This window comes from Meleagris gallopavo, unplaced genomic scaffold (genome assembly GCF_905368555.1).
Source record: "Meleagris gallopavo unplaced genomic scaffold, MGAL_WU_HG_1.1 scaffold_1, whole genome shotgun sequence".
NCBI lineage: Eukaryota > Metazoa > Chordata > Aves > Galliformes > Phasianidae > Meleagris > Meleagris gallopavo.
In genome coordinates this window covers 49,635-75,122 of record NW_028147015.1, presented here as the reverse complement: position 1 = coordinate 75,122, position 25,488 = coordinate 49,635, and the positions used below count along the sequence as shown (strand labels likewise).

The following is a 25,488-nucleotide window of genomic DNA, read 5'->3' as shown; positions in this document are numbered from 1 at the left end:
GTCTCTATGGGGTCTCTATGGGGTCCCTATGGGGTCCTATGGGATCTCTATGGGATTTTAGGGGTCCTATGGGGTCCCTATGGGGTCTCTATGGGGTCCCTATGGGGTCTCTATGGGGTCTCTATGGGATCTCTATGGGGTCCCTATGGGGTCCCTATGGGGGTCTCTATGGGGTCCTATGGGGTCCTATGGGATCTCTATGGGGGTCTCTATGGGATCTCTATGGGGTCTCTATGGGGTCCTATGGGGTCTCTATGGGGTCTCTATGGGATCTCTATGGGGTCGATTGGGATCTATGGGGTCTCTATGGGGTCTCTATGGGGTCCCTATGGGGTCTCTATGGGGTCCTATGGGGTCCTATGGGTCTCTATGGGGTCTATGGGGTCCTATGGGGTCCCTATGGGGTCTCTATGGGGTCTCTATGGGGTCCTATGGGGTCTCTATGGGGTCCCTATGGGGTCTCTATGGGTCTCTATGGGGTCTCTATGGGGTCCTAGGGTCCTATGGGATCTCTATGGGATCTCTATGGTCTCTGTGGGACATCGATGGGGTCCCTATGGGGTCCTATGGGGTCTCTATGGGGTCCTATGGGGTCCTATGGGGTCTCTATGGGATCCTATGGGTCTTATGGGTCTCTATGGGTCTCTATGGGGTCCTAGGGGTCCTATGGGATCTCTATGGGTCTCTATGGGTCTCTGTGGGGTCCTATGGGATCCCTATGGGGTCTCTATGGGGTTATGGGGTCCTATGGGATCTCTATGGGGTCCCTATGGGATCTCTATGGGGTCTCTATGAGGTCCCTATGGGGTCCCTATGAGGTCCCTACGGGGTCCCTTCGGGGTCCCCCCGTCTCTCTGTGTGTCCCAATGGCCGCTCACGTGCTTGATGCACAGCGCCATCTCGGTCCCTATGGGGTCCCATGGGGTCTATATGGGGTCTCTATGGGATCTCTATGGGGTCTCTATGGGGTCCCTATGGGATCTCTATGGGGTCTCTATGGGATCTCTATGGGGTCCTATGGGATCTCTATGGGATCTCTATGGGGTCTCTATGGGGTCTCTATGGGGTCCTATGGGGTCCCTATGGGATCTCTATGGGGTCTCTATGGGATCTCTATGGGGTCCCTATGGGATCTCTATGGGGTCCCTATGGGGTCCCTATGGGATCTCTATGGGGTCTCTATGGGGTCTCTATGGGGTCCCTATGGGATCTCTATGGGGTCCCTATGGGGTCTCTATGGGGTCCCTATGGGGTCCCTATGGGGTCCCTATGGGGTCCCTACGGTGTCCCCCGTCTCTCTGTGTGTCCCAATGGCCGCTCACGTGCTTGATGCACAGCGCCATCTCGGTCTCGGCCAGGCGCCGCCCGATGCACTGCCTCGCCCCGAATCCGAAACCCAAAGCGGTGAACGCAGTTTCGTTCCCGGAGCGTCGAATCCACCGCGACGGATCGAAACGCTGCGGTTCCGCGAACACCGCCGGGCTGCGGCCCATGGCGTACAGGGAGACCTGGCACAGCGTCTGCGGACCGGGGCGGTCACGTGGGGGGGGGGGGGGGGTCACGTGGGGGGGGTCACGTGTGTGACGGTGTCACGTGTGTGAGGGGGTCATGTGTGTGAGGGGGTCACGTGTGGGGCTGGGGGTCACCTGGGGGTCTTTTGGGGGGCGGGGTCACGTGTGGGGCGGGGTCACTTTTGGGGGGGTCATTTGTGGGGCGGGGTCACTTATGGGGCAGGGGGTCACTTGTGGGGCGGGGTCACTTATGGGGCAGGGGGTCACTTGTGGGGCGGGGTCACTTATGGGGCAGGGGGTTACTTGTGGGGCAGGGTCACTTCTGGGGAGGGGTCACTTATGGGGAGGGGTCACTTATGGGGCGGGGTCACTTGTGGGGAGGGGTCACTTGTGGGGAGGGGTCACTTGTGGGGCGGGGTCACTTGTGGGGAGGGGTCACTTGTGGGGAGGGGTCACTTGTGGGGCACGAGGGTCACTTATGGGGTGGTGTCACTTGTGGGGCGGGGTCACTTGTGGAAGGGGTCACTTATGGGGAGGGGTCACTTATGGGGAGGGTAACTTTTGGGGTAGGGTCACTTATGGGGCAGGGGGTCACTTATGGGGAGGGGTCACTTATGGGGTGGGGTCACTTGTGGGGCGGGGTCACTTGTGGGGAAGGGTCATTTGTGGGGAGGGGTCACTTGTGGGGCGGGGTCACTTGTGGGGAGGGGTCACTTATGGGGCGGGGTCACTTATGGGGCAGGGGGTCACTTATGGGGAGGGGTCACTTGTGGGGAGGGGTCACTTGTGGGGCACGAGGGTCACTTATGGGGTGGTGTCACTTGTGGGGCGGGGTCACTTGTGGAAGGGGTCACTTATGGGGAGGGGTCACTTATGGGGAGGGTAACTTTTGGGGTAGGGTCACTTATGGGGCAGGGGGTCACTTGTGGGGCGGGGGTCACTTGTGGAAGGGGTCACTTATGGGGCGGGGTCACTTATGGGGAGGGTAACTTTTAGGGTAGGGTCACTTATGGGGCAGGGGGTCACTTGTGGGGCGGGGTCACTTATGGGGCAGGGGGTCACTTGTGGGGAGGGGTCACTTGTTGGGCGGGGTCACTTATGGGGCAGGGGGTCACTTATGGGGAGGGGTCACTTATGGGGAGGGGTCATTTGTGGGGAGGGGTCACTTATGGGGAGGGGTCACTTGTGGGGCGGGGTCACTTACGGGGCAGGGGGTCACTTATGGGGAGGGGTCACTTATGGGGTGGGGTCACTTGTGGGGCGGGGTCACTTGTGGGGAAGGGTCATTTGTGGGGAGGGGTCACGTGTGGGGCTGGGGGTCACTTGTGGGGCGGGGTCACTTGTGGGGAGGGGTCACTTATGGGGCAGGGGGTCACTTGTGGGGCGGGGTCACTTGTGGGGAGGGGTCACTTGTGGGGAGGGTAACTTGTGGGGCACGAAGGTCACTTATGGGGTGGGGTCACTTGTGGGGCAGGGGGTCATTTATGGGGAGGGGTCACCTGTGGGGAAGGGTCACGTGTGGGGCGGGGTCACTTGTGGGGCAGGAGGGTCACTTGTGGGGCAAGGGGTCTCTTATGGGAGGGGTCACTTATGGGGCGGGGTCACTTATGGGGCGGGGTCACTTGTGGGGAGGGGTCACTTGTGGGGCAGGGGGTCACTTATGGGGTGGGGCACTTGTGGGGAGGGGTCACGTGTGGGGCGGGGTCACTTGTGGGGCAGGTGGTCACTTGTGGGGCAAGGGGTCTCTTATGGGAGGGGTCGCTTATGGGGCGGGGCCACTTGTAGGGAGGGGTCACTTATGAGAAGGGGTCACTTGTGGGGCAGGAGGGTCACTTGTGGGGCGGGGTCACTTGTGGGGCGGGGTCACGTGTGGGACAGGGTCACGTGTGGGGAGGGGTCACTCATGGGGAGGAGTCACTTATGGGGCTGGGGGATCACGAGTGGGGCTGCGGGGTCATGTGTGGGGCGGGGTCACCTGTGGGGCAGGGGGGTCACTTATGGGGAGGAGTCTCTTATGGGGCAGGAGGGTCACTTATGGGGCGGGGTCACTTGTGGGGTGAGGTCACTTGTGGGGCTGGGATATGTGGGGTGGAGTGACTTATGGGGCGGAGTCACTTGTGGGGCTGGGATGTGTGGGGCAGGGCAGGATGTGGGGCAGAGTCACTTGTGGGATACGGTGGTGCTATGTGTGGGGCACAGCGTCTATGGGGCACAGACCCCACACCCCATAACCCTATAACCCTATAACCCTATAACCCAATGCCCCATAACCCCATAACCTCAAACCCCACAACCCCACAACCCCATAACACTGTAACCCACACCCATAACCATACCCCACACCATAACCCCATAACCTCACACCCCATAACCCACCATAACCTACACCCCATAACCCCACACCCATAACCACACCCACACCCATAACCCACACCCCATAAACTCCATAACCTCACACCCCATAACTCCACAACCCCCCACCCATCACCCACACCCATAACCTCCATAACCCCACACCCCACACCCCACACCCATAACCTCCATAACCCCACAACCCCACCCCACACCCCATAACCTCCATAACCCACACCCCATAACCCCATAACCCCACACCCCACAACCCCACACCCATCACCCCATACCCCATAACCCACAACCCATACCCCATAACCCCACAACCCACACCCCACAACCCCACAACCCCACAACCCCACACCCTACACCCCATAACCCCACACCCCATAACCCCACACCCCATAACCCCACAACCCCACAACCCCACACCCATCACCCCATACCCCATCACCCCACAACCCCATAACCCACAACCCCATAACCCCACAACCCCACACCCCATCACCCACACCCCATAACCCCACAACCCCACACCCACAACCCCACACCCCATCACCCACACCCCATAACCCTACAACCCCACAACCCCACACCCCATAACCCCACACCCCATAACCCTACAACCCCACAACCCCACACCCCATCACCCCATACCCCATCACCCCACAACCCCATAACCCCACAACCCCACAACCCCACAACCCCATCACCCCACACCCCACAACCCACACCCCACAACCCCTCAACCCCACAACCCCACATCCCCACAACCCATCACCCCACACCCACAACCTCCATAACCTCACACCCCATCACCCCACACCCCATAACCCCACAACCCCACTACCCCGTAACCCACAACCCCACAACCCAATAACCCCACACCCCATCACCCACAACCCACAACCCCACAACCCCACAACCCCACACCCCATCACCCCACACCCCATCACCCCACACCCCATAACCCCACAACCCCACACCCCATAACCCCATGCCCCGTAACCCCATCACCCCACACCCCACAACCCACAACCCCACACCCCATCACCCCACACCCACAACCCCACAACCCACACCCCATCACCCCACACCCCATAACCCCACAACCCCAACCCCATAACCCCCAAACCCACAACCATAACCCACAACCCACACCCATAACCCATAACCCACAACCCACACCCATAACCTCCCTAACCTCACAACCCATAACCCACACCCATAACCTCCATAACCCCACAACCCCATCACCCCACAACCCCACAACCCATAACCCCACAGCCCACAACCCCATAACCCCATAACCCCACAAACCCACACCCCACAACCCACAACCCCAATCACCCCACCCACACCATCCCATCACCCCCCCAAAACCCCACCACCCCCCCACAAAAACCCCAGCTCATTACTGACCCCTGCCGGCACTCGGTAGTTTTGCAGCCCGACGCCCAAGGCCCGATAGCGCCGCACCGTTACACCAACGGGGTACAGCCTGGGGGACCCCCAAGGGCGTCAATGTGAGACCCCCAGAGTGACCCCAAATTGGGGACCCCCCAAAATGGCCCCAAATGGGGACCTCAAATGCGACCCCCCCCCAAAGATGTCCTCAAATGGGGAACCCCCTAAAGTGACCCCAAATGTGGACCCCCCCAAAAGTGACCCTAAATAGGGGACCCCCCAAAATGACCCCAAATGGGGACCCCCCCAAATGGACCCAAAAAGGGACCCCCCCAAATGCCCAAATGGGGACCCCCCCAAAAGTGGCCCAAAATTGGGACCACCCAAAAGCGACCCCAAATGGGGACCCCCCAAGGACCCCAAATGGGACCCCCCAAAATGACCCCAAATGGGACCCCCCAAAAGTGACCCCAAATGGGGACCCCCCAAAATGACCCCAAATGGGACCCCCCCCCAATGGCCCCAAATGTGGACCTCAAATGCGACCCCCCCCAAAAATGTCCTCAAATGGGGACCCCCCAAAATGCCCCAAAAAGGGACCCCCATCCAAATGGGACCCCCAAATAGTGACCAATGGGACCCCCCCAAAGGGACCCAAATGGGGACCCCCCCCCCAAAATTGACCCAAATGGGGACCCCCCCAAATGACCTCAAATGGGACCCCCCAAATGGACCCAAATGGGGACCCCCCCAAAATGACCCTAAATGGGACCCCCAAATGCGACCCCCCCCAAATGTCCTCAAATGGGGACCCCCCCAAAATGGCCCCCAATGGGGACCTCAAATGGGACCCCCCAAAAAAATGTCCTCAAATGGGGCACCTCAAGATGACCCCAAAAGGGACCCCCACCCAAATGGCCCCAAATGGGGACCCCCCCAATAGTGACCCTAAATAGGGAACCCCAAATGGGACCCCAAATGGGGACCCCCCCAATTGTGACCCCAAATGGGACCCCCCCAAAAGGCCCCAAATGGGGACCTCAAATGCGACCCCCCCCCCCCAAAATGTCCTCAAATGGGGACCCCTCAAAATGGGCCCACAAAGGGACCCCCCCCAAAATGCCCCAAATGGGGACCCCCAAAATGACCCAAATGGGGACCCTCCCAAAGCGACCCCAAATGGGGACCCCCCAAAAGATGACCCCAAATGGGGACCCCCCCCAAATGGACCCCAAATGAGGACCCCCCACAAATGACCCTAAATAGCGGACCCCCAAAATGACCCAAAAAGGGACCCCAACCCAAATGGGGACCCCCCCAAAAGTGACCCCAAATTAGGACCCCTCCAAAGCGACCCAAATGAGGACCCCCCATAATGACCACAAATGGGACCCCCCACAAATGACCCCAAATGGACCCCCCCAAAATGACCCCAAGGACCCCCCCAACAATGACCCCAAATGGACCCCCCCAAAAAGTGACACCCAATAGGGCACCACCCCCAATACCCCAAATAGGAACCCCCCCAAAAATGACCCCAAATGTGGACCTCAAATGCGACCCCCCCCAAATGTCCTCAAATGGGGACCCCCCAAAATGACCCCAAATGGACCCCCACCCAATATGGCCCCAAATGCGGACCCCCCCAAAAGTGACCCCAAATAACCCAACCCCCAAATAGACCCCAAATGGACACCCCCCCAAAATGACCCCAAATAGGGACCCCCACCCAAATGGGGACCCCCAATAGTGACCCTAAATCCGGACACCCCAAACCCACCCCAAATAGGACCCCCCAAACTGACCCCAAATGGGACCCTCCCCAATAATGACCCCAAAGGACCCCCCCTAAAAATGACCCCAAATGGGGACCCCCCCCACAATGACCCCAAATTGGGAACCCCCCCAAAATAACCCCAAATGGGGACCTCAAATGCGACCCCCCCAAAAAAATGTCCCCAAACGACGGCCCCCCAAAATGACCCCACAACGGGACCCCCACCCAAAACCCCAAATGGGGACCCCCCCACTAGTGCCCATCAATAGGGACCACCCAATGTGACCCCAAATGGGGACCCCCAATTGTGACCCCAAATGGGACCCCCCAAATGGCCCAAATGGGGACCTCAAATGCGACCCCCAAAATGTCCTCAAATGGGACCCCAAAATGGCCCCAAAATGGGACCCCCACCCAAAATGGCCCCAAATGGGGACCCCAAATCGACCCCAAATGGGGACCCCCAAAATGACCCAAATGGGACCCGTCCCCAAAATGACCCCAAATGGGGACCCCCAAAATGACCCCAAATGGGGACCCCCCAAAAGTGCCCTAAATTGGACCTCAAATGCGACCCCCCCCCAAAATGCCCCAAATGGGACCCCTCAAAATGGCCCCAAAATGGGACCCCCACCCAAATGGGGACCCCCAAAGTGACCCCAAATTGGGCCCCCCAAAGGACCCCAAATGGGGACCCCCCAAATGGGGACCCTCCCAATGGGACCTCAAATAGGGGACCCCCCAAAAATGTCCTCAAATGGGGACCCCCCAAAATGACCCCAAATGGGACCCTCCCCAATAATGACCCCAAATGGGGACCCCCCAAAAGTGACCCTAAATAGGGGACCCCCCAAAGGACCCAAATGGGGACCCCCCCATTGTGACCCCAAATGGGACCCTCCCCAATAATGACCCCAAATGGGGACCCCCCCAATAGTGACCCTAATTGGGGACCCCCCCAGAGTGACCCCAAATTGGGACCCCCCAAAATGGCCCAAATGGGGACCCCCCCAAATGACCCCAAATGGGGACCCCGAAAATGACCCCAAATGGGACCCCCCCAATAATGACCCCAAATGGGGACCCCCAAAGTGACCCTAAATTGGGAACCACCCCCAAGTGCCCCAAATGGGGACCCCCCAAAATGACCCCAAATGGGGACCCCCCCAAATGGGGACCCCCCAATAGTGACCCTAAATTGGGACCCCCAAGTGACCCCAAATGGGACCCCCCAAAATGACCCCAAATGGGACCCCCCCCAATAAGGACCCCAAATGAGGGGACCCAAGGACCCCCAAAATGACCCCAAATGGGGACCCCCCCAAAATGACCCTAAATTGGGACCCCCCCAAAATGGCCCCAAATGGGGACCTCAAATGCGACCCCCCCCCAAAATGTCCTCAAATGGGGACCCCTCAAAATGACCCCAAAAAGGGACCCCCACCCAAATGGGGACCCCCCCAAAAGTGACCCTAAATATGGAACCCCCCAAAAAATGGCCCCAAATGGGGACCCCCCAAAATGCCCCAAATGGGGACCCCAACCAATGGGACCCCCAAAGTGACCCCAAATTGGGACCCCCCAAAGTGACCCTAAATGGGACCCCCCAAAATGACCCCAAATGGGGACCCTCCAAAATGACGACAAATGGGGACCCCCCCATTGTGACCCCAAATGGGACCCTCCCCAATAGTGACCCAAATGGGGACCCCAAAAATGACCCCAAATGGGGACCCCCCCAATAGTGACCCTAAATTGGGACCCCAAAATGGACCCAAATGGGACCCAAATGCGACCCCCAAAAATGACCCAAATGGGGACCTCCCCAAAATGACCCCAAATGGGGCCCCCCCAAAAGTGACCCTAAATTGGGGACCCCCCCAAAGGACCCCAAATGGGGACCCCCAAAAGTGACCCTAAATAGGGAACCACCCCAAAGTGCCCCCAAATGGGGACCCCCAAAAGGCCCAAATGGGACCCCAAAGCGACCCCAAAAGTGACCCCACCCAAATGGGGCACCCCAAATGCCCCAAAAAGGGACCCCCCAAAAGCCCCAAATGGGGACCCCCCAAAGTGACCCCAAATGGGGACCCCCCAAAGGGACCCCCACCCAAATGGGGACCCCCCCAATAGTGACCCTAAATTGGGATCCCCCCTCCCCAATAATGACCCCAAATGGGGACCCCCCAATAGTGACCCTAAATAGGGACCCCCCAAAGTGCCCCAAATGGGGACCCCCATGACCCAAAATAGGGGACCCCCCCAAAATGGACCCAAATAGGGACCCCCACCCAAAGCGGACCCCCCCAAAGAGACCCAAATGGGACCCCCCAAAATGACCCCAAATGGGGACCCCCACATGCCCCAATGGGGAACCTCCCAGTCCTCCCAGTTCTCCCCCAGTCCCTCCCAGTTCCCCCAGTCCCTCCCAGTTCCTCCCAGTTCCCTCCAATTCCCCCCAGTTCCCTCCCAGTGCCCCAAGTCCCCAGTTCCCTCCCAGTTCACTCCCAGTTCCCTCCCAGTTCCCTCCCAGTTACCCCCAGTTCCCCCAATTCCCCCAGTCCCTCCCAGTTCCCTCCCAGTCCCTCCCAGTCCCTCCCAGTGCCCCCAGTTCCCTCCCAGCCCCTTGCATCTCCCCCATTCCCCTCCCAGTTCCCCTCCAGTCCTCCTCCCCCCCAGTTCCCTCCCAGTCCCTCCCAGTGCCCCCAGTTCCCTCCCAGCCCCTTGCATCACCCCCATTCCCTCCCAGTCCCTCCCAGTCCCTCCCAGTGTCCCCAGTTCCCTCCCAGCCCCTTGCATCACCCCCATTCCCCTCCCAGTTCCCTCCCAGTCCCCAGTGCCCCCATTTCCCTCCCAGCCCTTCCCATGCCCCCAGTCCCTCCCAGTCCCTCCCAGTGCCCCCAGTTCCCTCCAGTCCCCTTGCATCACCCCATTCCCCCCCAGTTCCCTCCCAGTCCCTCCCAGTGCCCCCAGTTCCCTCCCAGTCCCCTTGCATCACCCCCATTCCCTCCCAGTTCCCTCCCAGTCCCTCCCAGTGCCCCCAGTTCTCTCCCAGTGCCCCTTGCTCACCCCTTGCTCACCCCCAGTTCCCCTCCCAGTTCCTCCCAGTGCCCCAGTTCCCTCCCAGTCCCTCCCAGTGCCCCCAGTCCCTCCCAGCCCCTCTCCTCCCATTCCCTCCCAGTCCCCTCCCATCCCCTCCCAGTGCCCCCAGTCCCTCCCAGCCCCCTTGCATCACCCCCATTCCTCCCAGTTCCTCCCAGTCCCTCCCAGTGCCCCAGTTCCCTCCCAGCCCCTTGCATCACCCCATTCCCTCCCAGTCCCTCCCAGTCCCTCCCAGTGCCCCAGTTCCCTCCCAGTCCCTCCCAGTGCCCCCAGTTCCCTCCCAGTCCCCTTGCATCCTCCCATTCCCTCCCAGTTCCCTCCCAGTCCCTCCCAGTGCCCCAGTCCCTCCCAGTCCCTCCAGTGCTCCCCATTCCCTCCCAGTCCCTCCCAGTCCCCCAGTCCCCCAGTTCCCTCCCAGTCCCCCCAGTTCCCCCATCCCTCCAGTGCCCCCAGTTCCCTCCCAGCCCCCTGCATCACCCCCATTCCCCTCCCAGTTCCCTCCCAGTCCCTCCCAGTGCCCCCAGTTCCCTCCCAGCCCCCTTGCATCACCCCCATTCTCCTCCCAGTCCCCTCCCAGTCCCTCCCAGTGCCCCAGTTCTCTCCCAGTCCCTCCCAGTGCCCCCAGTTCCCTCCCAGCCCCCTTGCATCACCCCCATTCCCCTCCCAGTTCCCTCCCAGTCCCTTCCAGTGCCCCAGTTCCCTCCCAGCCCCCTTGCATCACCCCCATTCTCCTCCCAGTCCCCTCCCAGTCCTCCCAGTGCCCCCAGTTCTCTCCCAGTCCCTCCCAGTGCCCCCAGTTCCCTCCCAGTCCCCTTGCATCACCCCATTCCCTCCCAGTTCCCTCCCAGTCCCTCCCAGTACCCCCAGTTCTCTCTTAGTCCCCTTGCATCACCCCCATTCCCTCCCAGTTCCCTCCCAGTCCCTCCCAGTACCCCCAGTTCTCTTCCAATCCCTCCCAGTGCCCCCAGTTCCCTCCCAGCCCCCTTGCATCACCCCCATTCCCCTCCCAGTCCCCTCCCAGTCCCCTCCCAGTGCCCCCAGTTCCCTCCCATTCCTTCCCAGTGCCCCCAGTTCTCTCCAGCCCCCTTGCATCACCCCCATTCCCTCCCAGTTCCCTCCCAGTCCCTCCCAGTGCCCCCAGTTCCCTCCCAGTCCCTCCCAGTGCCCCCAGTTCCCTCCCAGTCCCTCCCAGTGCCCCAGTTCTCTCCCAGCCCCCTTGCATCACCCCCATTCCCCTCCAGTTCCCTCCCAGTCCCTCCCAGTGCCCCCAGTTCCCTCCCAGCCCCTTGCATCACCCCCATTCCCTCCCAGTTCCCTCCCAGTTCCCTCCCAGTTCCTCCCAGTGCCCCCAGTTCCCTCCCAGTCCCTCCCAGTGCCCCCAGTTCCCTCCCAGCCCCCTTGCATCACCCCCATTCCCCTCCCAGTTCCCTCCCAGTCCCTCCCAGTGCCCCCAGTTCCCTCCCAGTCCCTCCCAGTGCCCCAGTTCCCTCCCAGTCCCTCCCAGTGCCCCCAGTTCTCTCCCAGCCCCCTTGCATCACCCCCATTCCCCTCCCAGTCCCCTCCCAGTTCCCTCCCAGTCCCTTCCAGTGCCCCCAGTTCCCTCCCAGTCCCTCCCAGTGCCCCCAGTTCTCTCCCAGTCCCCTTGCATCACCCCCATTCCCCTCCCATTCCCCTCCCAGTTCCTCCCAGTCCCTCCCAGTGCCCCCAGTCCCCTCCCAGTTCCCTCCCAGTGCCCCCAGTTCCCTCCAGTCCCTCCCAGTGCCCCCAGTTCCCTCCCAGCCCCCTTGCATCACCCCCATTCCCCTCCCAGTTCCCTCCCAGTTCCCTCCCAGTTCCCTCCCAGTGCCCCAGTTCCCTCCCAATCCCTCCCAGTGCCCCCAGTTCCCTCCCAGTCCCTCCCAGTACCCCCAGTTCCCTCCCAGCCCCCTTGCATCACCCCATTCCCCTCCAGTCCCCTCCCAGTCCCTCCCAGTGCCCCCAGTTCCCTCCCAGTCCCTCCCAGTGCCCCCAGTTCCCTCCCAGCCCCCTTGCATCACCCCCATTCCCTCCCAGTTCCCTCCCAGTCCCTTCCAGTGCCCCCAGTTCCCTCCCAGCCCCCTTGCATCACCCCCATTCTCCTCCCAGTCCCCTCCCAGTCCCTCCCAGTGCCCCCAGTTCTCTCCCAGTCCCTCCCAGTGCCCCCAGTTCCCTCCCAGTCCCCTTGCATCACCCCATTCCTCCCAGTTCCCTCCCAGTCCCTCCCAGTACCCCAGTTCTCTCTTAGTCCCCTTGCATCACCCCCATTCCCTCCCAGTTCCCTCCCAGTCCCTCCCAGTACCCCAGTTCTCTTCCAATCCCTCCCAGTGCCCCCAGTTCCCTCCCAGCCCCCTTGCATCACCCCCATTCCCCTCCCAGTCCCCTCCCAGTCCCCTCCCAGTGCCCCCAGTTCCCTCCCATTCCTTCCCAGTGCCCCCAGTTCTCTCCCAGCCCCCTTGCATCACCCCCATTCCCTCCCAGTTCCCTCCCAGTCCCTCCCAGTGCCCCCAGTTCCCTCCCAGTCCCTCCCAGTGCCCCCAGTTCCCTCCCAGTCCCTCCCAGTGCCCCAGTTCTCTCCCAGCCCCTTGCATCACCCCCATTCCCCTCCCAGTCCCCTCCCAGTTCCCTCCCAGTCCCTTCCAGTGCCCCCAGTTCCCTCCCAGTCCCTCCCAGTGCCCCCAGTTCTCTCCCAGTCCCCTTGCATCACTCCCATTCCCCTCCCAGTTCCCTCCCAGTCCTCCCAGTGCCCCCAGTCCCTCCCAGTTCCCTCCCAGTGCCCCCAGTTCCCTCCCAGTCCCTCCCAGTGCCCCCAGTTCCCTCCCAGCCCCCTTGCATCACCCCCATTCCCCTCCCAGTTCCCTCCCAGTTCCCTCCCAGTCCCTCCCAGTGCCCCCAGTCCCCTCCCAGTCCCTCCCAGTGCCCCAGTCCCCTCCCAGTCCCTCCCAGTGCCCGAGTTCCCTCCCAGCCCCTTGCATCACCCCCATTCCCCTCCCAGTCCCCTCCCAGTCCCTCCCAGTGCCCCCAGTGCCCACCGCAGGGTCTCCTTGATGGCGGCCCTGACCAGAGGCATTGCCCCCAGCACGCTGTGGATCCCCTCGTTGCGGTGCTGCTCTGCGGCGCGGATCTCAGCCCTCAGCTCCTCCTGCACCGTGGGGTTCCGGGCCAATTCGAACAGCGTGAACAGCAGCGGCACGGCTGTCTGAGGGAAGGGATGGCACCAGCGTGGCACCAACGTGGCACAGCGTGGCACCAACGTGGCAACCTTACAGCGCCAACGTGGCACCAACGTGGCACAGCGTGGCACCAACGTGGCAACCTTACAGCGCCAACGTGGCACCAACGTGGCACAGCGTGGCACCAACGTGGCACAGCATGGCACCAACGTGGCAACCTTACAGCGCCAACGTGGCACCAACGTGGCACAGCGTGGCACCAATGTGGCACAGCGTGGCACCAACGTGGCAACCTTACAGCGCCAGCGTGGCACCAACGTGGCACGACATGGCGTCCTGTGGCATCCCCCTGGCGTCCCCATGGCATTCCCATGGCACCACATGGCACAACATGGCGTCCTGTGGCATCCCCCTGGCGTCCCCATGGCATTCCCATGGCATTCCCATGGCTCAACATGGCGTCCTGTGGCATCCCCCTGGCGTCCCCATGGCATTCCCATGGCACCACATGGCTCAACATGGCGTCCTGTGGCATCCCCCTGGCGTCCCCATGGCATCCCCATGGCACAACATGCTGTCCTATGGCATCCCCAGGGCACCACGCCCCAGAACATGGCACCACATGGCACAACATGGCGTCCTATGGCATCCCCCTGGCATCCCCTTGGCATCTCCATGGCACCACATGGCACAACATGGCGTCCTATGGCATTCCCATGGCATCCACATGGCATCCCCATGGCATTCCCATGGCACAACATTGCGTCCTATGGCATCCCCCTGGCATCCCCAGGGCATCCCCAGGGCATCCCCATGGCACAACATTGCGTCCTATGGCATCCCCATGGCATCCCCATGGCACCACGTCCCAGAACATGGCACCACATGGCACAACATGGCGTCCTATGGCATCCCCCTGGCATCCCCATGGCACCACATGGAGCCACATGGCACAACATGGCGTCCTATGGCATCCCCAGGGCACCACATCCCAGAACATGGCACCACATGGCACAACATGGCATCCTATGGCATCTCCCTGGCATCCGCATGGCACCACATGGCACCACATGGCACAACATGGCGTCCTATGGCATTCCCATGGCATCCACATGGCATCCCCATGGCATTCCCATGGCACAACATTGCGTCCTATGGCATCCCCATGGCATCCCCATGGCACCACGTCCCAGAACATGGCACCACATGGCACAACCTGGCGTCCTATGGCATTCCCATGGCATCCACATGGCACCACATGGCGCCACATGGCACAACATGGCATCCTATGGCATCCCCTTGGCACCACGTCCCAGAACATGGCACCACATGGCACAACATGGCGTCCTATGGCATCCCCCTGGCATCCACATGGCACCACATGGAGCCACATGGCACAACATGGCATCCTATGGCATCCCCCTGGCATCCGCATGGCACCACATGGAGCCACATGGCACAACATGGCGTCCTATGGCATCCCCCTGGCATCCCCTCGGCATCTCCATGGCACCACATGGCACAACATGGCGTTCTATGGCATCCCCATGGCATCCCCATGGCACCACGTCCCAGAACATGGCACCACATGGGACAACATGGCGTCCTATGGCATTCCCATGGCATCCGCATGGCACCACATGGAGCCACATGGCACAACATGGCATCTTATGGCATCCCCAGGGCACCACGTCCCAGAACATGGCACCACAAGGCACAACATGGCATCCTATGGCATCCCCCTGGCATCCCCTTGGCATCTCCATGGCACAACATGGGACAACATGGCGTCCTATGGCATCCCCATGGCATCCCCTTGGCATCTCCATGGCACAACATGGCGCCACATGGCATCCCCCTGGCATCCCCAGGGCACCACGTCCCACAAAATGGCACCACATGGCGTCCTATGGCATTCCCATGGCATCCCCATGGCATCTCCATGGCACCACATGGAACCACATGGCACCATATCCCAGAACATGGTGCCACATGGCACAGCATGACATCCCTTGGCATCCCCATGGCACCGCATCCCAGAACATGGCACCACATGGCACAACATGGCGTCCTATGGCGTCCCATGGCACCAGATCCCAGAACATGGCACCACATGGCACAACATGGCGTCCTATGGCATCCCCCTGGCATCCCCATGGCACCACATGGAGCCACATGGCACAACATGGCGTCCTATGGCATCCCCCTGGCATCCCCTTGGCATCTCCATGGCACAACATGGGACAACATGGCGTCCTATGGCATCCCCCTGGCATCCCCATGGCACCACGTCCCAGAACATGGCACCACATGGCACAACATGGCGTCCTATGGCATCCCCCTGGCATCCCCATGGCACCACATGGAGCCACATGTGACAACATGGCGTCCTATGGCATTCCCATGGCATCCACATGGCATCCCCATGGCATTCCCATGGCACCACATGGCACCACATGGCACAACATGGCGTCCTATGACATCCCCATGGCATCCACATGGCATCCCCATGGCATTCCCATGGCTCAACATGGCTTCCTATGGCATCCCCATGGCACAACATGCTGTCCTATGGCTTTCCTAGGGCACCACGCCCCAGAACATGGCACCACATGGCACAACATGGCGTCCTATGGCATCCCCCTGGCATCCCCATGGCACCACATGGCACCACATGGCACAACATGGCGTCCTATGGCATCCCCCTGGCATCCCCATGGCACCACATGGAGCCACATGGCACAACATGGCGTCCTATGGCATCCCCCTGGCATCCCCTTGGCATCTCCATGGCACCACATGGCACAACATGGTGTCCTATGGCATCCCCCTGGCATCCCCATGGCACCACATGGCACCACATGGCACAACATGGCGTCCTATGGCATCCCCCTGGCATCCCCATGGCACCACATGGAGCCACATGGCACAACATGGCGTCCTATGGCATCCCCCTGGCATCCCCTTGGCATCTCCATGGCACCACATGGCACAACATGGCGTCCTATGGCATCCCCCTGGCATCCCCTTGGCATCTCCATGGCACCACATGGCACAACATGGTGTCCTATGGCATCACCCTGGCGTCCCCATGGCATTCCCATGGCGTCCTATGACATCCCCCTGGCGTCCCCATGGCATTCCCATGGCACAACAGGGCGTCCTATGGCATCCTCCTGGCATCCCCATGGCACCACGTCCCAGAACATGGCACCACATGGCACAACATGGCATCCTATGGCATTCCCATGGCATCCACATGGCACCACATGGCGCCACATGGCACAACATGGCATCTTATGGCATCCCCAGGGCACCACATCCCAGAACATGGCACCACATGGCACAACATGGCATCCTATGGCATCCCCCTGGCATCCCCTTGGCATCTCCATGGCACAACATGGGACAACATGGCGTCCTATGGCATCCCCATGGCATCCCCTTGGCATCTCCATGGCACAACATGGCGCCACATGGCATCCCCCTGGCATCCCCAGGGCACCACGTCCCACAAAATGGCACCACATGGCGTCCTATGGCATTCCCATGGCATCCCCATGGCATCTCCATGGCACCACATGGAACCACATGGCACCATATCCCAGAACATGGTGCCACATGGCACAGCATGACATCCCTTGGCATCCCCATGGCACCGCATCCCAGAACATGGCACCACATGGCACAACATGGCGTCCTATGGCGTCCCCATGGCACCAGATCCCAGAACATGGCACCACATGGCACAACATGGCGTCCTATGGCATCCCCCTGGCATCCCCATGGCACCACATGGAGCCACATGGCACAACATGGCGTCCTATGGCATCCCCCTGGCATCCCCTTGGCATCTCCATGGCACAACATGGGACAACATGGCGTCCTATGGCATCCCCCTGGCATCCCCATGGCACCACGTCCCAGAACATGGCACCACATGGCACAACATGGCGTCCTATGGCATCCCCCTGGTGTCCCCATGGCATTCCCATGGCTCAACATGGCGTCCTGTGGCATCCCCCTGGCATCCCCATGGCATTCCCATGGCACCACATGGAACCACATGGCACCACATCCCAGAACATGGTGCCACATGGCACAACATGACGTCCTTTGTCATCCCCATGGCACAACATGCTGTCCTATGGCATTCCCAGGGCACCAAGTCCCACAACATGGCGTCCTATGGCATCCCCCTGGCATCCGCATGGCACCACATGGAGCCACATGGCACAACATGGCGTCCTATGGCATCCCCCTGGCATCCTCTTGGCATCTCCATGGCACAACATGGGACAACGTGGCGTCCTATGGCATCCCCCTGGTATCCCCAGGGCACCACGTCCCAGAACATGGCACCACATGGCATCCTATGGCATTCCCATGGCACCACATGGCACAACATGGCGTCCTATGGCATTCCCATGGCATCCACATGGCACCACATGGCGCCACATGGCACAACATGGCATCCTATGGCATCCCCTTGGCACCACGTCCCAGAACATGGCACCACATGGCACAACATGGCGTCCTATGGCATCCCCCTGGCATCCCCATGGCACCACATGGAGCCACATGGCACAACATGGCGTCCTATGGCATCCCCATGGCATCCCCTTGGCATCTCCATGGCACAACATGGGACAACGTGGCGTCCTATGGCATCCCCCTGGCATCCCCATAGCACCACGTCCCAGAACATGGTACCACATGGCATCCTATGGCATTCCCATGGCACCACATGGCACAACATGGCGTCCTATGGCATCCCCCTGGCATCCCCGTGGCACCACATGGAGCCACATGGCACAACATGGCGTCCTATGGCATCCCCAGGGCACCACGTCCCAGAACATGGCATTGCATGGCACAACATGACGTCCTATGGCATCCCCATGGCACAGCATGGTGTCCTATGGCATCCCCATGGCACCACATGGCACCACATGGCACCACATGGCATCTTATGGCATCCCCCTGGCATCCCCATGGCACCACATGGAACCACATGGCACCACATCCCAGAACATGGTGCCACATGGCACAGCATGACATCCTATGGCATCCCCATGGCACAACATGGCACCACGTGGCACCTCTATGGCACAGCGCGGCACAGCATGGCACCAACGTGGCACCTTACAGCACCAACATGGCAACACGTGGCACCACATGGCAGCACAAGGTGCCCTATGGCATCAACACGGCACCACACGGCACCAACATGGCATCCTATGGCATCCCCATGGCACCACGTGGCACAGCATGACATCCTATGGCATCCCCATGGCACAACATGGCACCTCTACGGCACAGCGCGGCACAGCATGGCACCAACGTGGCACCTTACAGCACCAACATGGCAACATGTGGCACCACATGGCAGCACAAGGCGCCCTATGGCATCAACACGGCACCAACTAGGCACCACGTGGCATCCTATGGCATCCCCATGGCACCACTTGGCACAACATGGCACCTCTATGGCACAACGTGGCACCACGTGGCGCCACACGGTGCCCTATGGTACCAACACGGCACCACACGGCACCAACATGGCAACCTATGGCATCTCCCTGGCACCACGTGGCACAGCATGGCGTCCCCATGGCACACATGGCACCTCTATGGCACAACGTGGCACCACATGGCACAACATGGCGTCCTATGGGACCTGCATGGCACCGACATGGCACCTTACAGCACCAACGTGGCACCACGTGGCACAGCATGGCGCCCCATGGCACCGACGTGGGATCCTACAGCACGAGCACAGCACCAACATGGCACCGACGTGGCACCACATGGCACCAACATGGCGTCCTATGGCATCCCCATGGCACCACGTGGCACAGCACGGAGCCCTATGGCACCAACGTGGCACCGACGTGGCGTCCTATGGCAGCCCCATGGCACAACATGGCATCTTCATGGCACAACACGGCGCCCCTATGGCACAACATGGCATCTTCATGGCACAACACGGCACCTATATGGCACAGCATGGCACCCCCCTGGCAAACGTGGCACAACCCGGCGCCTCTATGGCACAGCATGGCATCTTCATGGAATCCTGCAGCACAACACGGCACCTTTATGGCACAGCATGGCACCCCCCTGGAAAGTATGGCACAACACGACGCCTCTATGGCACAGCCTGGCATCCACATGGCACAACATGACGCCTATATGGCACAGCATGGCACAACATGGAATCCTGCGGCACAACACGGCGCCTCTATGGCACAGCATGGCACAACAGGGCATCTTCATGGCACAACACGGCGCCCCTATGGCACAACCTGGCACAGCATGGCATCTTCATGGCACAACATGGCGCCTCTGTGGGACAACATGGCACAACATGGCATCTTCATGGCACAACACGGCACCTATATGGCACAGCATGGCACAACATGGCATCTTCATGGCACAACATGGCGCCTCTGTGGCACAACATGGCATCTTCGTGGCACAACATGGCACCTCTATGGCACAGCATGGCACCTCCTGGAAAATATGGCACAACACGACACCTCTATGGCACAACCTGGCGTCCGCATGGCACAACATGGCGCCTATATGGCACAGCATGGAACCCACCCGGCACAACATGGCATCCAATGGCACAACACGACGCCTCTATGGCACAGCCTGGCATCTTCATGGCACAACATGGCACCTCCCTGGAAAATATGGCACAACACGGCGCCTCTATGGCACAGCCTGGCACCCCCCCGGCACAACATGGCATCCTATGGCACAACACGACGCCTCTATGGCTCAGCCTGGCATCTTCGTGGCACAGCATGGCACCTTATGGCACAACCTGGCATCCGCATGGCACAACATGGCGCCTCTATGGCACAACCTGGCGTCCACATGGCACAACACGGCGCCCGTATGGCACAGCATGGCATCTTCATGGCATCTTGCGGCACAACACGGCGCCTCTATGGCACAACCTGGCATCTTTGTGGCACAACACGATGCCTCTATGGCACAGCACGGCGCAACCTGGCATCCTACGGCACAATATGGCGCTTCTATGGCACAACCTGGCATCTTTGTGGCACAACACAGTGCCTCTGTGGCACAACCTGGCATCCGTATGGCACAACCTGGTATCCACACGGCACAGCATGGCATCCTACGGCACAGCATGGCACAGCATGGCATTTGATGGCACAACACGGCACCTCTATGGCACAACATGGCACCCCCCTGGAAAACATGGCACAACACGGCGCCTCTATGGCACAGCATGGCACAACATGGCATCCAATGGCACAACACGGCGCCTCTATGGCACAACATGGCGCCTCTATGGCACAACATGGCACCTATATGGCACAACATGGCGCCTCTATGGCACAACATGGCATCTTCATGGCACAACATGGCACAACATAGCATCCACATGGCACCGCATGGCACCTTCATGGCACAGCATGGCATTCACATGGCACAGCATGGCGCCTCTATGGCACAACATGGCATCTTCATGGCACAACACGGCGCCTCTACGGCACAACATGGCATCCACATGGCACAGCATGGCACAATATAGCATCCACATGGCACCGCATGGCACCTTCATGGCACAGCATGGCATTCACATGGCACAGCATGGCGCCTCTATGGCACAACATGGCATCTTCATGGCACAGCATGGTGCCTCTATGGCACAACATGGCATCCAATGGCACAACATGGCATCCACATGGCACAACATGGCACCTCTATGGCACAACATGGCATCTTCATGGCACAACATGGCGCCTCTATGGCACAACATGGCATCCACATGGCACAACATGGCACCTCTATGGCACAACATGGCATCTTCATGGCACAACATGGCGCCTCTATGGCACAACATGGCATCCACATGGCACAGCATGGCGCCTCTATGGCACAACATGGCATCTTCATGGCACAGCATGGCGCCTCTATGGCACAACATGGCATCTTCATGGCACAACATGGCGCCTCTATGGCACAACATGGCATCCAATGGCACAACACGGCGCCTCTATGGCACAACATGGCATCTTCATGGCACAACACGGCGCCTCTATGGCACAACATGGCGCCACTATGGCATAACATGGCATCTTCATGGCACAACATGGCGCCTCTATGGCACAACATGGCGCCTCTATGGCACAACATGGCATCCACATGGCACAACATGGCGCCTCTATGGCACAACATGGCATCCACATGGCACAACATGGCGCCTCTATGGCACAACATGGCGCCTCTATGGCACAACATGGCATCCACATGGCACAACATGGCATCTTCATGGCACAACATGGCGCCTCTATGGCACAACATGGCACAACATGGCATCCTACGGCACAACATGGCATCTTCATGGCACAGCATGGCGCCTCTATGGCACATCATGGCATCTTCATGGCACAACATGGCGCCTCTATGGCACAACATGGCATCAATGGCACAACACGGCGCCTCTATGGCACAACATGGCACACCTCATGGCACAACATGGCATCTTCATGGCACAACATGGCGCCTCTATGGCACTAACATGGCATCACATGGCACAACAACTGGGCATCTATGGCACAACATGGCGCCTCTATGGCACAAACTGGCATCCACATGGCACAACATGGCGCCTCTATGGCACAGCATTGCAGCCACATGGCACAGCATGGCGCCTCTATGGCACAACATGGCATCTTACGGCACAACTGGCATCTTCATGGCACAACATGGCGCCTTATGGCACAACATGGCGCTCTATGGCACAACATGGCATCCATGGCACAACACGGCGCCTCTATGGCACAACATGGCTCCTTATGGCACAACATGGCACAACATGGCATCCTACGGCACAACATGGCATCTTCATGGCACAGCATGGCGCCTCTATGGCACATCATGGCATCTCATGGCACAACATGGCGCCTTTATGGCACAACATGGCATCCAATGGCACAACACGGCGCCTCTATGGCACAACATGGCATCTTCATGGCACAACATGGCGCCTCTATGGCACAACATGCGCCTCTATGGCACAACAATGCATCCACATGGCACAACATGGCGCATCTATGGCACAACATGGCGCCTCTATGGCACAGCATGGCATCCACATGGCACAACATGGCGCCTCTATGGCACAACATGGCATCCTACGGCACACAATGGCATCCAATGGCACAACATGGCGACTCTATGGCACAGCATGGCATTCACATGGCACAACATGGCGCCTCTATGGCACAACATGGCATCCTACGGCACAACATGGCATCCAATGGCACAACATGGCACCTCTATGGCACAGCATGGCATCCTACGGCACAACATGGCATCCAATGGCACAACATGGCGCCTCTATGGCACAGCATGGCATCTCATGGCACAACATGGCGCCTCTATGGCACAACATGGCATCCAATGGCACAACATGGCGCCTCTATGGCACAACATGGCATCTACGGCACAACATGGCATCCAATGGCACAACATGGCGCCTCTATGGCACAGCATGGCATCCACATGGCACAACACGGCGCCTCTATGGCACAGCATGGCAGCCACATGGCACAACATGGCGCCTCTATGGCACAACATGGCATCCAATGGCACAACATGGCGCCTCTATGGCACAACATGGCATCCTACGGCACAACATGGCATCCAATGGCACAACATGGCGCCTCTATGGCACAGCATGGCAGCCACATGGCACAGCATGGCGCCTCTATGGCACAACATAGCTCCCAATGGCACAACATGGCATCTTCATGGCACAACATGGCGCCTCTATGGCACAACATGGCGCCTCTATGGCACAACATGGCACAACATGGCATCCTACGGCACAACATGGCATCTTCATGGCACAGCATGGCGCCTCTATGGCACATCATGGCATCTTCATGGCACAACATGGCGCCTCTATGGCACAACATGGCATCCAATGGCACAACACGGCGCCTCTATGGCACAACATGGCACCTCTATGGCACAACATGGCATCTTCATGGCACAACATGGCGCCTCTATGGCACAACATGGCATCCACATGGCACAACATGGCGCCTCTATGGCACAACATGGCGCCTCTATGGCACAACATGGCATCCACATGGCACAACATGGCGCCTCTATGGCACAGCATGGCAGCCACATGGCACAGCATGGCGCCTCTATGGCACAACATGGCATCCAATGGCACAACATGGCGCCTCTATGGCACAACATGGCATCCTACGGCACAACATGGCATCTTCATGGCACAACATGGCGCCTTATGGCACAACATGGCGCCTCTATGGCACAACATGGCATCCAATGGCACAACACGGCGCCTCTATGGCACAACATGGCGCCTCTATGGCACAACATGGCACAACATGGCATCCTACGGCACAACATGGCATCCAATGGCACAACATGGCGCCTCTATGGCACATCATGGCATCTTCATGGCACAACATGGCGCCTTTATGGCACAACATGGCATCCAATGGCACAACACGGCGCCTCTATGGCACAACATGGCATCTTCATGGCACAACATGGCGCCTCTATGGCACAACATGGCGCCTCTATGGCACAGCATGGCATCCACATGGCACAACATGGCGCCTCTATGGCACAGCATGGCAGCCACATGGCACAGCATGGCGCCTCTATGGCACAACATGGCATCCAATGGCACAACATGGCGCCTCTATGGCACAACATGGCATCCTACGGCACAACATGGCATCTTCATGGCACAACATGGCGCCTTATGGCACAACATGGCGCCTCTATGGCACAACATGGCATCCAATGGCACAACACGGCGCCTCTATGGCACAACATGGCGCCTCTATGGCACAACATGGCACAACATGGCATCCTACGGCACAACATGGCATCCAATGGCACAACATGGCGCCTCTATGGCACATCATGGCATCTTCATGGCACAACATGGCGCCTTTATGGCACAACATGGCATCCAATGGCACAACACGGCGCCTCTATGGCACAACATGGCATCTTCATGGCACAACATGGCGCCTCTATGGCACAACATGGCGCCTCTATGGCACAGCATGGCATCCACATGGCACAACATGGCGCCTCTATGGCACAGCATGGCAGCCACATGGCACAGCATGGCGCCTCTATGGCACAACATGGCATCCAATGGCACAACATGGCGCCTCTATGGCACAACATGGCATCCTACGGCACAACATGGCATCTTCATGGCACAACATGGCGCCTTATGGCACAACATGGCATGGCGCCTCTATGGCACAACATGGCGCCTCTATGGCACAACATGGCATCCACATGGCACAACATGGCGCCTCTATGGCACAACATGGCGCATCTTCATGGCACAACATGGCGCCTTTATGGCACAACATGGCATCCAATGGCACAACACGGCGCCTCTATGGCACAACATGGCATCTTCATGGCACAACATGGCGCCTCTATGGCACAACATGGCGCCTCTATGGCACAACATGGCATCCACATGGCACAACATGGCGCCTCTATGGCACAACATGGCGCCTCTATGGCACAACATGGCACAACATGGCATCCTACGGCACAACATGGCATCTTCATGGCACAGCATGGCGCCTCTATGGCACATCATGGCATCTCCATGGCACAACATGGCGCCTTTATGGCACAACATGGCATCCAATGGCACAACACGGCGCCTCTATGGCACAACATGGCATCTTCATGGCACAACATGGCGCCTCTATGGCACAACATGGCGCCTCTATGGCACAACATGGCATCCACATGGCACAACATGGCGCCTCTATGGCACAACATGGCGCCTCTATGGCACAACATGGCACAACATGGCATCCTACGGCACAACATGGCATCTTCATGGCACAACATGGCGCCTCTATGGCACATCATGGCATCTTCATGGCACAACATGGCGCCTTTATGGCACAACATGGCATCCAATGGCACAACACGGCGCCTCTATGGCACAACATGGCATCTTCATGGCACAACATGGCGCCTCTATGGCACAACATGGCGCCTCTATGGCACAACATGGCATCCACATGGCACAACATGGCGCCTCTATGGCACAACATGGCGCCTCTATGGCACA

At 59.5% G+C, this 25,488-nt stretch overlaps 2 protein-coding genes across 2 annotated transcripts; one reads left to right on the top strand and one right to left on the bottom strand.

The window, feature by feature from the left end:
- Positions 1-763: 763 nt before the first annotated feature.
- Positions 764-13,699, bottom strand: LOC146542033 (cytochrome P450 11B, mitochondrial-like). Its single transcript, XM_085215044.1, has 3 exons — positions 13,197-13,699; positions 5,286-5,364; positions 764-1,520 (listed from the first exon to the last, which is right to left on the bottom strand). The coding sequence occupies exons 1-3, from the start codon at positions 13,697-13,699 to the stop codon at positions 1,257-1,259; spliced, it is 846 nt and encodes a 281-aa protein (XP_085071170.1). The 3' UTR covers positions 764-1,256.
- A 3,947-nt stretch (positions 13,700-17,646) lies between these two features.
- Positions 17,647-20,756, top strand: LOC146542032 (uncharacterized). Its single transcript, XM_085215043.1, has one exon. It carries the CDS (start codon positions 18,816-18,818, stop codon positions 20,754-20,756), a length of 1,941 nt encoding a protein of 646 aa, XP_085071169.1. The 5' UTR covers positions 17,647-18,815.
- Positions 20,757-25,488: the final 4,732 nt, after the last annotated feature.

Coding starts and splice junctions, on each gene's coding strand:
- LOC146542033 (XM_085215044.1), bottom strand. CDS start 13,699: ATGGGGACGCCAGGGGGATGCCACAGGACGCCATGTCGTGCCACGTTG. Junction 5,365..13,196: donor GCCATCAAGGAGACCCTGCG/GTGGGCACTGGG, acceptor GGGGTCCCCCAG/GCTGTACCCCGTTGGTGTAA. Junction 1,521..5,285: donor ACTACCGAGTGCCGGCAGGG/GTCAGTAATGAG, acceptor CCCGGTCCGCAG/ACGCTGTGCCAGGTCTCCCT.
- LOC146542032 (XM_085215043.1), top strand. CDS start 18,816: ATGGCACCTCTATGGCACAACGTGGCACCACGTGGCGCCACACGGTGC.